This window comes from Apaloderma vittatum, unplaced genomic scaffold (genome assembly GCF_000703405.1).
Source record: "Apaloderma vittatum isolate BGI_N311 unplaced genomic scaffold, ASM70340v1 scaffold22795, whole genome shotgun sequence".
NCBI lineage: Eukaryota > Metazoa > Chordata > Aves > Trogoniformes > Trogonidae > Apaloderma > Apaloderma vittatum.
Genome location: NW_009716856.1, coordinates 1674 through 18512, shown reverse-complemented (window position 1 = coordinate 18512; position 16839 = coordinate 1674). Strand labels below are relative to the sequence as shown.

The 16839-nt window shown below is 39.5% G+C and overlaps 1 protein-coding gene across 1 annotated transcript in view; it reads right to left on the bottom strand.

Moving 5' to 3' along the window:
- Positions 1–2350, bottom strand: part of LOC104274154 (protein phosphatase 1 regulatory subunit 1C-like) — a 28870-nt gene extending 26520 nt beyond the window's left edge. Inside the window, exons 1-2 of the mRNA XM_009869697.1 lie at positions 2258–2350; positions 76–136 (exon numbers count right to left, since the gene is read on the bottom strand). Coding sequence (XP_009867999.1) covers positions 76–136; positions 2258–2350 — 154 coding nt within the window. The remainder of the gene's footprint in view (positions 1–75; positions 137–2257) is intronic.
- Positions 2351–16839: the final 14489 nt, after the last annotated feature.

Below are 16839 nucleotides of genomic sequence, written 5' to 3'. Positions count from 1 at the left end.
CTCCGGCCCCGCTCGGGGGGGGGAGCCACAGGGCGAGGGTGCTGGGGCCCGGCCGGGGCAGTACCTGCACAGTACCTTTGAGCGCGGGCGGCGTGAAGACGCTCTGCTTCCTCTGCTTGGGAGAGGCACTCTGGGACTGGGGAGGCACAAAACACAGCGAGAGGCAATGAGAGACAGGTGCTGGGAGAGCTTTCTGGTCGCGGCAGCTTGGGGTCTTGTCCCACAGCTGCTTTCAGAGGGTGCAGAAACCATGTATGAAAATGACTTTCTATGAAAAATGAAAATGAATTTCTATGAAAATGATAATATATAAATCCGATGTTAGCTCCCAGGCTTTCACTAATGCAGGGAAAACTAACATTAGGCAGACAAAATACGTGCTTAATGGACAGCCTTTATGGCTGCCAGGCAAAACAGGCCCAATACTACTGAAAATTTCACTCTAGAAGAATGTTGTTAAGCATAAAGTTAAGACAGTCCATGATTTTAACAGTCTATATAACTGATCCTCATAAGGCAAATAAATGTTTACTTATATTGAAATATTTTCACGAACACATTATAATTAAATATAAGTAGTACTGAAATTATTAATATATAATTTTTGCTCAGTGATGTCCAGTGACAGAACAAGGGGTGACAGGTACAAGCTGGAGCATAGGAGGTTCCACAAACACATTAGGAAAAACTTTTTCACTGTGAGGGTGACAGAGCCCTGTCACAGGCTGCCCAGGGAGGTCATGGAGTCTCCTTCTCTGGAGACATTCAAACCCCCCCTGGAAGTGTTCCTGTGTGTCTCTAGGTGATTCTGCTTTGCAGGAGGATTGGTCTAGATGATCTTTTGAGGTCCCTTCCAACTCTGAACATTCTGTGATTCTGTGATAATTTTTTACATAAATAAATGGAAGATCCTCCCCCCTGCACCTTTTCAATATGTTCTACTAATCCTAAGTTAATAATTTCAACAACCAATCACTCAGTCTTTAACTGGGCCTGATTTAAGTGGTATATTTAGACACAAACTTTTTATGGCCCCAAAATCACATCTACCACAAAAGATTATTCCAAAATAATGGAAGAAAAATTACACATAAAGTAATAGTGGTATAATTATACCAATGTACAGTTAGCAAAAAGTAAATGGAATATATTCCAGTGCTAAAGCAGAGCAACTTTTGCAGAATTTGTGTCCATATTATACCAACGTGAAATACGAATATATACAAAGGGTAATAAAACTACATAAGGTCACAGACATAGCTACATTTTGAAGACATAGGCACCATATCAGATTCCTAAAAAGAAGGTTAAAAAAGCCCCATGTGTAGACAAGCTTTACTTTTTCTCTTCTAATCACTTTCTAGTTGTATATGGTAATAATGATGTGGTCTTTCCCAAATATTTGCTAAAAATGCCTTTTTTCCCTGAATAGTTTGACTGGTATATAGTTTGTGAATTTTAATCAGATCTGTTTCTTCAAGGAACATTTGAGATGGCTTTTAGGAAAACCACTTTCACACAAGTATGGCCAATCCTATTACCCTACCTTATCCCAATTGATGGAATGATCACATTTATAAATAAAATACTGTCTTATTTTGAAAGAGAAAGCTATTTATAAACACTGTGGGATAGGTTGTTGATCCCCACCCCACTAAATCTTTGCAAGTCTGTATCTGAGTCCAAGTTTGAACCAATCAATATCTTCTACTGCTATTTAAAGCATTGCCTGCTCCTCAGGTGAAGGAGAAAGAGATCAGAGGGTTGCAGGAGCTGTGCTAGGGGAGGTTAGAAAATGAGATCAGAGGAGATGACTTTTAACTCTTCTGCACACAACATCAATGTGCTGCCTCCTAGGAAAGGACAACAAGGGGAGAGAGGAGCTTGCAATGCTTGTGTAGACCAGCAGTGATCTGCAGACCCAAAACACTGTTGGGTGAGGTGACCTGGCAGGGTCACCTTAAGCCAGGTCTGCTAGGATTTGCCAGGACATGGTAGAAAGGCAGAGGGGAAATTTGCCTTTCTTAGTTCCCTGCTACAAGGAGAAGGGAAAGCTGGAAGAGCTGAGACACAACACAGCTTCACACAGCCCCGGTTTGAAATTGATGGGCCTTGAAAGGCTGCACTGGTGAAGGTGGTGTGACAATGTACCTGAAAATGTTAACTAGGCTAAATGAGGGAGTTTCAAAGAGGTTTTAGTAATGGATCTATTTTAATGTTAAATATGGGGGGTTTTAAGAAATAATATTTCACTTACCTCTGCCTGTGAGATGTTTGTTCTCTTCTCATCTTTTTCTACAGGAAGGAAAGATACGGAAAGAGAACAGTTAGCACAAAAGTGTTTCTCCATGCTAACCCTTGCAGCTCTGCCCTGAACGCTAGGGCACTATTGTGTGTAAGAAATTACCCTTCTGACTTACAGTTTTTCTATATCTTTTGTGTAGCTCAGGAAACTGGAGACCCTGATTAGCAGTTAGACATAAGCACTGCATCTAAAGCACTTAACTCCCTTTTTTTTTGTCTGCAAATCCACAGCACATGATGGAGTGTCTTTAGCAGCAGGCCCCTGACTGGGCTCTCAGCAAGGCTCTTTGGGCTGCATGGCTGCTCTGCTGAGGGACCACGCCTTCTGCTGTGGTCGGAAAAGCCTTGGTTGCCAAACGGTGGGCAGCAAACGCACTCAAATAATAATTGAGAACCTCACCTTGAATAAGAACATCTAACAATAATGTGTAAAAACAGCAAACAAAAGCTTAACAAAGTCTAGTCATCTTAAAAGTTTTGTGACATGACTGGTTTGATTTTTCTCCTGAAACTGCCTACTTTTGTTGCCTTAATTTGCTTTGGACTATAGGCATGACAGAAATGGACAATATGTAAGATATCTAATGAAAATAAGGATCTCTGGGAACCTGTTTGAACAACTAAGTAAAATGATGTGAAGCAGAGGAGGGTCAAAGATTGTCCTAATTGCTTTACTTAACCTGTTTGTGCATGAGATGAAGTCACTTTTCTACTGTTGTCTTGATGTGGTTAAGAGCCAGAAAGTTTCTGTCTTGTGATGATCTCACAAATATTTGACAAAGATCCTGTAGGACTTTTGATGCACAGCACTTGGGAGCTTTAAAATAAAATGCCATTGAAAACAGACATCAATCTGTCACTGTACCAACGCCCCTTCTAAAATTTTCCACTTGCAGATATCACCGGGCGATTTCTACCGAGTCGTGGCAGATCTGTAATTGTAGGTCTGAAGGAAGAACTAGGTCTGGGCAATATCACTTCATCTAACTTATTCTCTAGATATTGCCTGCTTGTGGTGTGCTGTCTAAGGGGAAGAGCCAGCCCAGGCAGATGGATTGCATTTTCTATGGTAATATTTACTGTTGTATTTGTGTGTCTTGTAAATGTTAACTGACTTACCAGATTTTTCAATGTATGTATTTCCCATTAGGTTTCCATGAAAGATGTTCAAATGACTTATATTTGAGGTTAAAAAGCATAGTTTAAAACAATGCTGATTGCTAAAGAATGGTCCCACAGATACCAAATTAAATAGGACAATCAGGAGGCCAGTTCCTGCCATTGACATTTGTATGAACTTTGGTAAGGTGACTAATCTCTTTCCTGACTTCCCTACTTGTAAATAAGTATAGCAGTGTCTATTCACCTTTGTTAAACACTTTAGGGTATGAAATTAGACTAGCTAAGTGGATCATTACCTATGTGCTTATAATCTTTCTTATTAGTTGTATACCAAACAGATGCAGACTTCAATGGTTCAACATCAGATATATTTTTTTAGCTCAGGATCCTGGATTTAGTTTGGAGGCTGAAATTTGAACAAATCAGGAACTTTCAGCAGAGAACAATGAAAAGTAAGTCATGTCCCATTCCTTCCTGAAACTCTAAACTTGCCCAGATTAAAAATATATTCTGTAAACCCAAGCTGAGGCTTGCATAAGGAACAAAAACTGTAATCAGCAGCTTCATCAGGTTTCAGGTCTTGTTCCTAAGGATGTGCACAACTCCAGCCCTTTGGGTTTGCACACTTAGTGTTCTTAATGGAGTGACATCAAGCCTGCCAGAACTGGAAAGTTTCCAGCTTTTCCTTTCACCCTGCAGCAAGTACATGACAGGCAAATTTGGGAAAAAGAACTGATCTGTATGGAGTTAGAGAAATCATTCATATTCACAGGGCAAATAGTGCCAATGAACAACATTACACAATGTGGAAGTTTAAGTGACTTGCAAATCCACACAAACTATTTTTCAAGTCCAGTGTACAGAGATCAGAAATTAATCTAGTGGAGCAAAAGAGACAAACTTAAGGACCTGAAGTGTTTCAAGTGATTTGTGAGACAAAGGGAAAGGTAAAACTGGTTGGAGATACAGTTTGGCCAATGGTACATTCTGGCATGCATTTATTTCTGAGGACTGAGAGACCACTGCATGCTTATTTTTGACAAGCACTTTGATGGATAAGACTCAAGGGAGAGTATAAATTTTTAAGGAGAGGTGACAAGGAAGGGGAATGAAGGAAACTGATCCCCGAGTGCCATAGACTGAGGCAAGCAGTAGAAAAAAAGTAAAAATAAATAAATAAATACCCCACAACTCTTTTTGTAGAGAAGGAGGAAAAGATGAAAGCCAAGGGGGACACAGATGGAAGATAAAAGTGCTTGTGAGTAGCTGAGGTAGTAATGAGACACAGGGACAGTGGGGTTGTAGCAGAAGTGAAAGGGGGAATTTAGTGATGACAGAGAGCAGAGCTGAGTGCAGGGTAGGTTGGAGCTCTTAATATTTGTGTGAACATTCTTCCTTTGACAGATAGTGGTTTTCCAGTGTAACTTACAATGCCTTGAAAGTAACCCAATTAAGTTATTGAAAGCATGTTCTTATAACAGTCTTACTAAGAAAGCATCCTTGCAAAAGTCAATATGTGTATGAATCGGTGCTCTCCTTACAACAAGTCAGCTCTGGCATCAAGAGAGTACATAGAGAAAATCTCTGGGACCACAAAATTTATGATGAGAATGGAAGCTATAAGGCAAGAAGGAACATTACCAATTAGCTGCTGCAAATAGCAGACATATCCAACTATGGAAGTTTAACAAGCCACACATTTCTCACCCTTAAATCCCTCTCAAATCCATTGACAATTATAGGCTGAGTTTCTTTATGGAAAAAAATCCCTCTCAAATCCATTGACAGTTATAGGCTGAATTTCTTTATGGAACTCTTTGACCACAAACTCCTCTTGAGAGGGGTCAAGAAATAACCGGAAACTGTATCATAAATATCAGGCTGTAATGTCACAGGAGAGAATGAGATCGTCGGTTTCTCAACATGCTTTAGTTTCCATCGACTACTGTGCAGTCAGGATTCTGCTCATATTATATCAAATGAGAAATTTCCTTATCATATTTATTACTAGGCAAATACATCACAGAGGGTGTAAATTTAAGCAATCAGCTATATTTCTCTTATATGAAACAAAAAACCAACGTCTCAATAGATAACTTCTCTCTACAGGCTCACTCTCTTTTGGGGCCAGAAGGGAAGGAGACTTTTTAATGATGCTCCATTTTCTTCCCTTGGTCACATTGCTCACAGAACACAATATAGCTGTATTATATTCCAAATCTGAACATGGGACATTTTCCCAGTTTAACTTATTCTTGGCTGCTCTAATTAGCTAACAGGAATCTAATTACTCAAGTAATTTATTGACTATTTTTATGTTTTGTTTTAAAGTGGTATGATAGAAATCTTACAAAGAGTTGAGAAAAGATTTGTACATACGTAAGATACCAGAATGTTGAGGTACATAAAAATAAGATTGGAGGAGGTTTTTTTAGAGCTTTTAAGTTTTTTACACCTGCACTGAAGAAAAAGCAGCTGAGGACTTTCCCTTATGCTAGGTGAATAATGTCTGAGGCTAGTGTGACCCATACCTCACATAGACTGGACTAGCACCTGACAAATAAACTGAGTTTCAAGCTTTATTTGGTGTCCTCAGGAAGAGAATTGGTGTGTGCTCACCAATGAAAGTTTCAATCTAAAAGATATTTCCATCAGTCCAGATGGTAAGCAAACTTTCTGAAATAAAGGTTTTTCAAGAAGAGTCACTTCCAAAAAGCCATGTAATTGCATAGAGCCCATTTCAGCATCAGAGCTCTAAGCTTTAGTCTTTACCCAGAGCAAAATCTCACCTACTCGCAGGGAAAACTGAGATTTAGCCCAGCTATATTGCTGAAAATGGAGGAAGGAACACCAAGGGATTTGTCTCCCAAATGCTCTTGTTAGCAGAGCTCTTTCGAATGGCTTTTAGCATACCCATGTAGCCAAGCTGATATAATGATCTGAGCTCCCCTAAAGGTGTTGTTATTTAAGGTCAGAAAAGAACTGAGTGGAAGGAGACTGGTTCTTGATGTTGCTGATCACTTTTTCCATGAATCTTCGCTGTTGTGCAAATGACAGGATGGCGCTGGGGAAAGCCTTATGGTTGTTTTAGAGAAAGATCAAAATTCATCTGCCTCTCTTCTCCCACTGGATAATGTTAATGCACTTGGAGCAGCAACGCAGGGCAGGAGGTGACCTGTTTTAAAAGACTTGGCCTCTGATATCACCCATGGGCTCTGGAGTGGAGTCATCCAGCAAAGGCTTCTCTCATCGAGCTAAGTGCCCTGCTTTCTTTCCCCTTGGCAAAAGCAAATAAAAGCCTTTTCTGTAGGGTTTCAGTCAGGCACTGGAGGAACAGAACAGGTCAGAGAGGCTGGCTTTTACACAGAAGAAACTCAGTAAGAGGCTGTTATAATTGCTGGAGAAATCTTCTTGCAGAGAGTTGGGAATTTTCCTTGGGAAAACAAAGATGATAAGTTTCAGTAAAAATCACAGGGGGGGCTTTGGATTTGGTTAGATTTTGTCATTTTGCCTTTAAAAATAACATACACAATACTCTTTAATTGCTCAAGCAGTAGAAATAGTCCATAGGTTGCATGTCTATAAGAGGTTTTAGTTTTAGAATGTTTTAAACAAGAATGGTTTAAATCTGGAAGAAATGAGCCTGAAGAGAGACTGCAGGGACACAATGTCACTGTTAGTCTGGAGCCTTTTTATAATCCTGCCTCCAACCCTGTATAAACAGTGCCACTAGAGAAAGTAGAGGGGTTGAACAGAAGAATGGATCCAGTCTTTCATGTGCAAACTTCAGTGCAGAGACAAATCAGATCATAGTGCTGCTGTGAGATATTTCAGCCAGTTTCATTTAGTTCCCTTAATTTTGATGAAATTTCTCACAATGGCTGTGAGCAAAGATTATTCTCTCAAAAAAAGAAAAAGGGAAAAATTGCTGACTTCTGATCAGTGGGCTTATTGATGACATACAGTCTGAAAAGGAAAATAATATTCGTGGTTCTAGCCTCCTTTCACCATTTCTTGTGAGGACAAGGAGGGTGGCTCTCTTGTTCTGGAGCAGGGGATGCATGTGTGCTTGGGGAGTGGTTGAGAGAGCTCAGTTCCTGAGCTGGCTGTGCGCTAACTGTGCAACAAGGCAGATTATTTTCCAAAGAATTTTTTGTTCTCCTGCAACTTTGTGGCAGGTAAACCTGAAATTCTCTGAAAAGTTGGTTTCAGTCATTTCACATTCTGCTTTCTTCATCAGTAAAATAAGCATATTTTTAAACCTACCAGCTTACCTCAGTGGTGTTTGACCACCATTTGTGTTTGCCATTGTTATTTGTAAAATAAGCTCACTGAAATCTGCTTTAGAAATTGATTGGCATAATGTCATTTCTGCTATCAAAACTACTTTTCCTTTCCTCCAGAAGATAAAAAAATATATAATGCTTTGCTTGTAGCAGAGTTCTAACTACTCATTAACAGATCAGCTACCATCTCATTGCTTTTTACCTAACCACTGAAGCAAGAAAAGAAAAAAATGTCCAAAAAGACAAATATTAAAAAAGTTTATGTAGTTAATTGTTTGGCTTTTTCTTGCTGGCTTTTATTTGCCTGTAAATATCAATGAAAACTTGAGTATAGGTACAGATGTAATTACATTTAATTACCAAAAAATATCCTGGTAAGCCCTCCTGGCATGAGTGTATGTTTCTGAAAATCTTCACATTGCAAAAGCACCTCATTAAATGCCAGTGTCCCAGCTGCTGTGGTAAACGTAGCTGGAGGGCTTGCTCCTCTCCTCAGTCAAGTGCTGACAAGAGAGCACGTACATCGCGGTTCTGCTGCCTCTCACAAGCTAATCACCATCTAAATTACTGCCTGGCTCTTCAGGGAACACTAATAACAAGATTTGTATAGGAAATATTAATAAAAACATAAGGGAGAGAGGAATTTGCTATATACACAAACATTTGCATGCTTATTCTATCAGGCGTTCACTGTTAAGTTATACAACGTGGGAAAGGTCCCACATCACACTGACAGCACTGTCACCAAGAGACCTCTCATCACTTTAGCTCAAAGACCATAGGGTAGCTTTTCCCAACCAGCTCCTGACTGTAACCAGCCCTTTGAAGTTAAGTAAAATGCCACAGGCTGGATGAATCAGCTCTTTGGATATTTAAAATTTTCTTTCAGGGTAAATGAGCCCATTTGTATTTACATAGCTCTATATTTCCCACCTTCGTATTCGAGTAGCCATTACTAGTATTGAGAGTAGAGGTAGCAATCTCCTTTGTTAGATCATACCCTTCCTAACAGTGCTCGAAGTCAACCTCTAAATGAAAAGAACAATCAACATTTTCCTCCCAACACATAAAACAGCACCTGTATCCCTGAACATCATGCAGACAGGGTCCAAGGACCCATTTTCAAATGCACAGCCATAAGAATATGAAATAAAACCACCTTTTAAATTACCCAGATCAAAATTTCTGTAAATCATATATTCTGAGACCATAATCTGGCTTGGAAGTAACTGGAGACATTACAAACCTCAAATGTGAATCTAAACGTATTTTTTTACATCACTAGAATATCAGAAGGGAGTTATAGTGGCTGATTCATCACCTTGTTATTTGGTTTCATGCCAGACTCATGGAAATCAGACTGGTTTCACTGGCATTAACCTAGAATATAACAATGATGAATCAGATCTGCAGCTTCACCACAGAACAGTCATGAATTATTATAATAAGCACAAAAAATCACCCCCTCAAGCATTTTGTTTTCAACTTTTCATTCTTCACTCCTACAATACTTTTTAAATATAACCCAAATTTTAAAAGTCACATAGATCAAATCAAGTTTCTCAAAATACACATTGGAAGAGAATTCAAATTTAATTCTTTATTTTCTCCCTTCTTATTAATAAGGACTTAGGTGTCCAGTCCACCTTCTTAGAGTTACACTTCTGCCGGATTCTGTGGTCTTCCAGGTGTTGCCAGCTGTGTAAGGCTTTTTCTGATACTGTCCTGGTTTTGAATGACAGAACATAAAACATTGAAAAAATCTGTAATAAAAAAAACCCCCTTGTATGCAGATCATTTTCCTCATAGCACAAGAGGCTCTTTTCTGTAGCCATGCTCTGTGAGAGGGTCAGCTGAATGAGGAATGTGGAACAGACCTTCCTGACATGAAGTCCCTCATCCGTCATACAGGGACAATTAGACACTTGGCAAGTCTTCCCAGAGAAAGTAATCAACCCAGGGAGAAACAAGCTTGGAATAAATGTTCTGTGTGGACAATGAATGTAACAATTGACTTCAATTCACTATACAAACAATATTAAGTTTGAAGCTGCTTTCTTCTAGTTTCTTTCTGAGCAGCATAAGCTCCTCTTTGGTGAAGGAAACAGAGGTGGTTTTTAATGAACAACTGACTAAATAAGAGGAACCAGGAGAAAGTAAGTAGAAGTCTTTTTTTTTTTCTTTTGATCTCTCATATGAGACATTTTCTGGGCGCAATATGAATCTCTAACTAGATTACCAGGAATGACTCTGAGTTAAACTGTTCGTATATTTTGCAGCTGACCAGAGTGGAGTGATGGCATCAGAGCTGGGAGGAACCTCTGCCAACACCACAGTGTGTCACTGCGTGCAGAAACTCCAGGTCAGGGCCTGCCTCTACGTTGCTTCAGAGCTCCCTTAAACTAATTCATTCCAAAATGCCATTTAGTTACCAGCAACGTACTTCTTTCCATTTCCAGCACAACAAAGGTAATCTTAACCATCGCTCAGCGCCTGGCTGAGCTGGGTTTTCAATGGAGCTGAGCCGTGCTCCAGACAAACTGCGTCCAGCACAGGAGTTCACCACACGTGGAGGGCTGCTCGGTGTAAGTACTGTGGCAAATCTATGGTCTGCATCAAGTGAAACAGCTTCTGAGGGAAGTGAAGGACAGAAAATCTTTTTAACACCGACTTTATCTGGCCGTAAGCAACAGGAAGTTTTGCTGTTGACTTAAAGGTCAAGATTTTAATCTAGATATATAGCATGAGTTAGGTTACAAAACATAAAAAATAAAAAAGAGAAAAAATGCAAATGACTTTCTCGTTTAATGAACTAGTTCTAGAGGTAAAGCAATTGAGAAAGCACTTCAGCCATACATAAACTAGCTTCTTAGTCAGAACTCTCACTCATTATCTAAACTAAGTAATGACAGTCACATTAATATTCACTGCAGCTTTGAAAATCTAGGTTAAATCATTCAACTAAGTAAAAATAAATGAAACAAACTGAAGAAAACTACTGTGATCTGTAACGTGAATTTTAAAAACATTTGCCTCTTGGAAAGGTTGATGCTAAACTCAGTTCTCAAAATGTGCAAAATCAAGACAAATCATACATGATGATGTACATGTATTCTATTTTATGCACATCTGTTCAGGATGATTCAAATCCTTCTTTTAGATTGAAATGTAAGAAAAATTCCGTTTTTCTTGAGGAAAACAAATGTAAACCAGGGTGACACTGACTTTCTGGCATGAGCCAGAAGGGGAACCTTAGAGCCAGCATTTCTGAGTGCCCCAAGCAGTGCTGAAGGGCCAAACTAGATACAAGGAGACCCTGGAAAAATAGACTTTCACAGAGGCATGGAATTAGGCAAAGTACAAGGGCTGGAAAATAGACTTAAAGCACAATGCGATATCTCAAAGTTTGTCCAACTGTGTAGAAGAACTCACCTTCATTTTGAGGTCACATTGACACCAGGTCTATTCTGACACAAAAGCCTACGTCAATAAAGATCCCATCTTTGCTGCATGGAGTAAGGGCAGTCTCCACACTCACGGCATAACCTCACCTGGCCTGACATCTGGCAGTGAAAGGAAAGACTTGCACAAAGGAAATCGGTGGGCAGTGACGGCTTTTCAGAGGCGAGAGGAGGCCCAGAGCTGTTGAGTGACTGCCAGCACGTACTCAGAGAACCAGATTCAAAGAGCAGTAACGTGCCTCTGAAATGAACATGCCCAAGCAAAACACACTGCCAGGCTACTAAATGTCTGCAAGTAACGGGCACTGTTTTACCAAATATTACCAAAGTACCTACACAGAAACTCCCCAAATAGCTTGCGATTACTTTGTTATAACTGTTCGAGTCAATAGACAATGTATTAGTTTGTGAAAAGACTTAACATGTTCATTAAGTATTTTTAAATACATAAGGAAACTAAGTACCCGGAAAATACAGGTATCCAGAGTTACAAATTCAGTATTAGTAACATGTTACTTTCCAGTTGCTTGCTTGCATTAAGTTCCAGTGACATATTGAAGAAATTGAACATCTAAATACAACTGAGGCCGAGAATATGAAGAAAAATCCGTGGTTACCAGAAATAAAGTACTAGCCAATCCCCTGATATGTTTTAAACCATTTCCTAACAGCTTTATATGCAGGCGTGAATTGTGATGGAAAATGGGTCAGAATTGACCCACCAATTGCAATCCTTCTATTGGAGTTACAGCTGTAATAGATATCATCGCAAGTTCCTTTCTCGGTTGTGAGTTGTAGGAGTATTCTAAGCTCTAAAATAAAAACCACCAGTAGCAGCCAAAATTAAAAAAACTCGAACATTTCTTAGTATGCTGTAACTCATAAGGCCATTTAAAAAAAATAAAATCATAGCTGAACAGTTGTATATTGTACATTGTCAGGGAAGCAGAAAACAAATACAAAACAATAAAACTCTTCCTTAGCCAGTGATTAATATTGCTGCCTTTGCAGTTTCCTTCCTTTTGGAATAATACCTCAAGGATTTCAGTAAGAATGTGCTGTAAAGCTAATCCTGGCCAACGGCGTGCAGCTTGCTTGTGGTGAGAACACACGCATAAAGCGCCTCTCATACATGTATCATCTCATGCAGGAATCAAGCGAGCTACTAATAATAGTATTTCTTGAGCTTTATGACCTTTTTTATAAAAAAGAAGATGCAAATAACAGTTTTGTAAATTCATTGTTTAGTTTTCTAAACTTTCAAAGAGTCAGCAAAATGAGATTCCCCCACCTTGTTCTCACCATCAGCACAACTAAGTGGGATGGAAAAGGCAGGGCAGTCATCATGAGCCCAAGTGAGGGCTAAGTCAGCTGTAATTTCCAAAGACACTTTTCAGAATTTCTGCTAATCTTGCTACATACCAGAGACGGAAGGGACCTGGGTTTTGTTTTATACATCTCCATATGAACTGTCACAATCAGAAACACCTTGCTGTGATTCCCATGGAATGAGCTGTTCCACACTATCTTACAGGACATGCTGTACACGTTAAAGCCTAAGTCACACACTAGCAACAGCATTTTAAGGGGCTTGAAACCACATTTCTAAACAATTACAGCCCTGCTAACTACTTGCCATATTTCAAAGACTGTAAAACCCTAATGTAGATCTAGATCAAAAAACCTGCTGGATCTCAATTCTCTAAAGGGAAAATTCTTTTTTCTCCCCCTAAACACCTTCTAGTTTCTCAGTACCATTCCACTTCAAAGAGAGAAGGTTATCAAATAGCATTTCATAATACAAACATGTTGCATTCAGACAAGCTGGGCTCATAGGTTAAATTCTGATTCTGTAGCTGTCCTGCAAAGCCTAATATAACAGGGAGAAGGTGGAGCAAGTGCCGCAGCAACTTGCTGGCTGATCCCAAAGATGGTGCTCTTTGGTGGTGGTCAACGAAAGAGCAGGAAATGTTAATCCAGTCCTTCTTTGCTTTCTGCCACTGTCTGAGAATAGCTATAGCAGGGAACTTCAGAAAGACTTGAAGGGAGTACTATCACCAAAAGCAAGTGAGAGGTGGAGGTTCAGTGCTGAAGTATTTGGGCTATGGGATGTCTAGGTCCCAGGAGAAGCAGTACCGTAGGATCCGATAGAGCTCACTGCTTTATTGAACTTTCTGTCTGCCTTGCTCAAGCTCATTTTCTGTCTGGTTGTGACTCTTCTCTGCTTGTCTCATCAGAACAAATGATGCTGCCTCAGGTGAAAAACAAAAGCTTTACAATGGACACTTGTCTACTTAGCACTGCTAACTCTGCAAGTGTGGTTTGGTTCTACAAAATTAATAATGCCAAGACATTAATTCTCTGTCAGATGTTTGCATCCCAGGGAAAACATGAACAAAGAGTGAGCATGTAATTGTGCTTCATTCTGCTAGTAAGATATTCTCTTAATGCTCCAGTAAAGCTATGTGAGGAAAATGTTAAAGTGATTATTTTAGATGCAGACCTATAAATAACATTTCGATGGGTAGAGGGGAAAGCAGAGCTTCTTCCAGTAGACATATAGTTTAATCCTACCCTAGAACTGCTTTTGTTACTGTAAAAAGAGACCTGGCTGGTCCAGCTGGTCTTGTTTCCACAGCTGGTGACACAGAGACTCACGGGAGAGCAAAGCTAAGCTCTGCGTGCTCTCTGTCTCTGAGCTTCTGCAGTCCTGTGCAGGTGGGGAAAACTTTTCTGATAGCTTCATTTTGTTTAGATTCTCTGCTAGCTTTGGCCCAGATTCGTTAAATTCCAGCTTTCAGCGTATTTTGAAGTAAACATTTAGCTTCAGTTACTCCATGTAAAGAGTTAAATTTTGTTTCTGAAAGCTCAACAAATGGGGCTATCTTGATTGATGTTTTAAGTGCAACCCCTTCCCACTATTCTGAACATAATGAGGTTAGTGCTAAAAGCTGGATTCTCTCTCATCTATCTGCATTATCTATTTATTACGCACACGTCACCATGGTAAATGAGTGCTGCATTAAGTAGTAAATAGTAGAGGTCAGACAAACCCTGTGTTGTTGCTTTTTCCTCTTAGCAAGGCTGAAACATTTATTAATGGGTTTTAGTTTATTACTTGATGTAAAAAAGAAAAAAAAAGAAAAAAAAAGATCAGTATTATCTCATTATTGAAGTACATTTTAAAACTAATCTCAAAACAAATCAGTTTGTCATTCTTGTTCAAAACATTTTGTCTTGTAATGTTTAAATGGCCTTAACTCCAAAGAGTCTCTAGAATTCTTTACCATTTAAAAAAACCCCACTCAAAATACTGAGTATTTGTAACAGATTAAAATGGACCTATTGTGATCCAAATTTTTTTTTTTAAATGCCACCCACTCCACAAATGGTACACTCATGTAGCCATATTAACTATAGCTTATGTACCTTGACCTTAAGAAGTGGTTAATTACACCTAGGCATTTCATTTTTTAAATAGAAAACTCACCATCCATACAGAATTTTCACCAAGCCAGATCGTATGAGGTATATATATATTTGGCACAGTGCAAATCTATTAGAGCTCCTCTAGCAAAATATTAAGCCTTATGAATGCAGTAAAGTTACAATCTGTTCGACCAGCTTCCTCACCAGGTTAGGTAATTGTCAGGTAGTCATGCACACTGATATTCTTGACCCATGGCACTGCTTTTTGTCACGTTCATACGCACAGAGGTGATAAGAGAGGTAAACAGTCCTAAAGCTTATCAGCCCTGATGCTGAATAATCAGACAGCTGGAGATCTGTAACATGAAGCTGTATATATTAAAAACTGTTTGCAAACAATGTCCTGGTGTGCAAGAAGGCTGTTTCTATGGTGCTTTTGTGTAAGGAACGAGGAAAACAGCTGAAGAGTACAAGGTTCACCTCTAAAAATACCTCCTTCACTTTCAGACAGTTCCATGGATGTTGACCCTTCCAACACAAAACCAACAGGAGCAGGGAGGAAAAGGAACAAGTAATGTCATGTACACATTTGGAGCTTATAGCTGCACTGATAAATAAAAAAGTACCTTGATTCACCTGCTGGGGATTTAAGGCTGGAATGAGAGAAATGCAATTCCATCCATACTGGGATGCAACTAAAACTTTTTTCAGTCTCTTGTGCTCTCAGCTGCACCACTTTGTGATTTAGGCCAGAAATCTGAGTCCTGGTTGTGAATATCCAACTTCTATTCCCAGTCTGCTGGACTGGCTCAGGTCTTTCCACAGACCAGAGCTTTCTCAGCCCTGGGATGTTTTCAACCTGGGATGATGTCTCACAGAGGAAAGGCAGGCTCCCTCAAACAGGAGGGACATGTTCTTGTTTTGACTACTCCCTTCAACCAAATAGACCTCAGTCAGTACAAGCAACCAAGCTCATAAGGTCTATGTGTCATTTAAAATGTACCTATGCAGTCATCATTAAACACTGAAAATGTGACAAGCATGGATAAAAACAATATGAAAAATCAAACAAAATAAGTGACTTTTGAGCAAAACATGCAAAGCACCTTTTTGTTTTGACTTTTGCTGAGTAGTTTTCAGATCCTTCTCCTCCTTAAAGCATTACTCACTGACTAGAGAGACAGTCCAGACTCCACTTGGGCACTATATCAAGTAGTACATGCTTCCTACTGTTTCACTCTATGTGGTTTACACAATGACTAAAATGTTCCAAAGACTAAAATGTTTCTGTTTGTGAACTAATGTGTTCATGACCTCAAAAATAGTGAAAATACATCTGGCTGCTTTGGTGATAACTTTCAGTTTAGGCACAGCAGTGCCTAGTTCATCCCAATCAAGTCAAGCCTAGTCCTCTGGTTGCTGGCTTTACCATGCTACAGGGATCGTGACAGCTCTTTTGGCAGGTGATGACAATGACACATAAAATCCTCACTCTCTTAAGAGAACGGAGCATTTTAATGAAAGACACTATGGAAAACTTTTAATGTCTTTTTTAAAAATTCATTGCTTCTGTTTGGAATCTGTGGCCTGTTGCCTCTGGGTTGCCTTAAAAACAGCTCAAGCACTTTTGGGGTTTTTTTTGTGGTTTTTTGTGTTTTTTTTTTAAACTCCTTGAACTTTTCTATTCATCTTCATGGATCTGTGGCTCAGATCATGGAGTCTTTACTCACACTGCATATCTGTGAGGAACATATGCTGTGGCTTGTCCCAGGGACTTCTGTGAGCATGAATCATAGAGTAAATTCCAAGTAACCAAAATCGAAAAGCATCTGAGCACAGCGTAGACAGGTAGGAAATGGGATGTAGTTCACCACTGGACATTACAGACTGTCGTGTGACTGCAATACAGCAGGATATTTTCAAGCACAGACATTTTCATCTCTGTTCTGGAATCCCTATCAATCACCTGTTGGTCAGGTTTTATGCAATGTTTGTTTTATATATTTCATTGTTTCGTTGGGTCAACAGTCCTTTCCAACACAGACTGAAAGAACACAAAGGTCCTCATTGCCCTGACCAACAGCACCTGATCTCTGAGCATCCTGATGCCATTGATAACCTACAATGAGCTGTACCAGTCCTGTGGTTTGAGGGGACAAAATTTTTTTCATTACTTATTGCCATAATTCCATAAACTCCTAGACTGAAATAAAAACAGATGGCACACTTAATTAAGC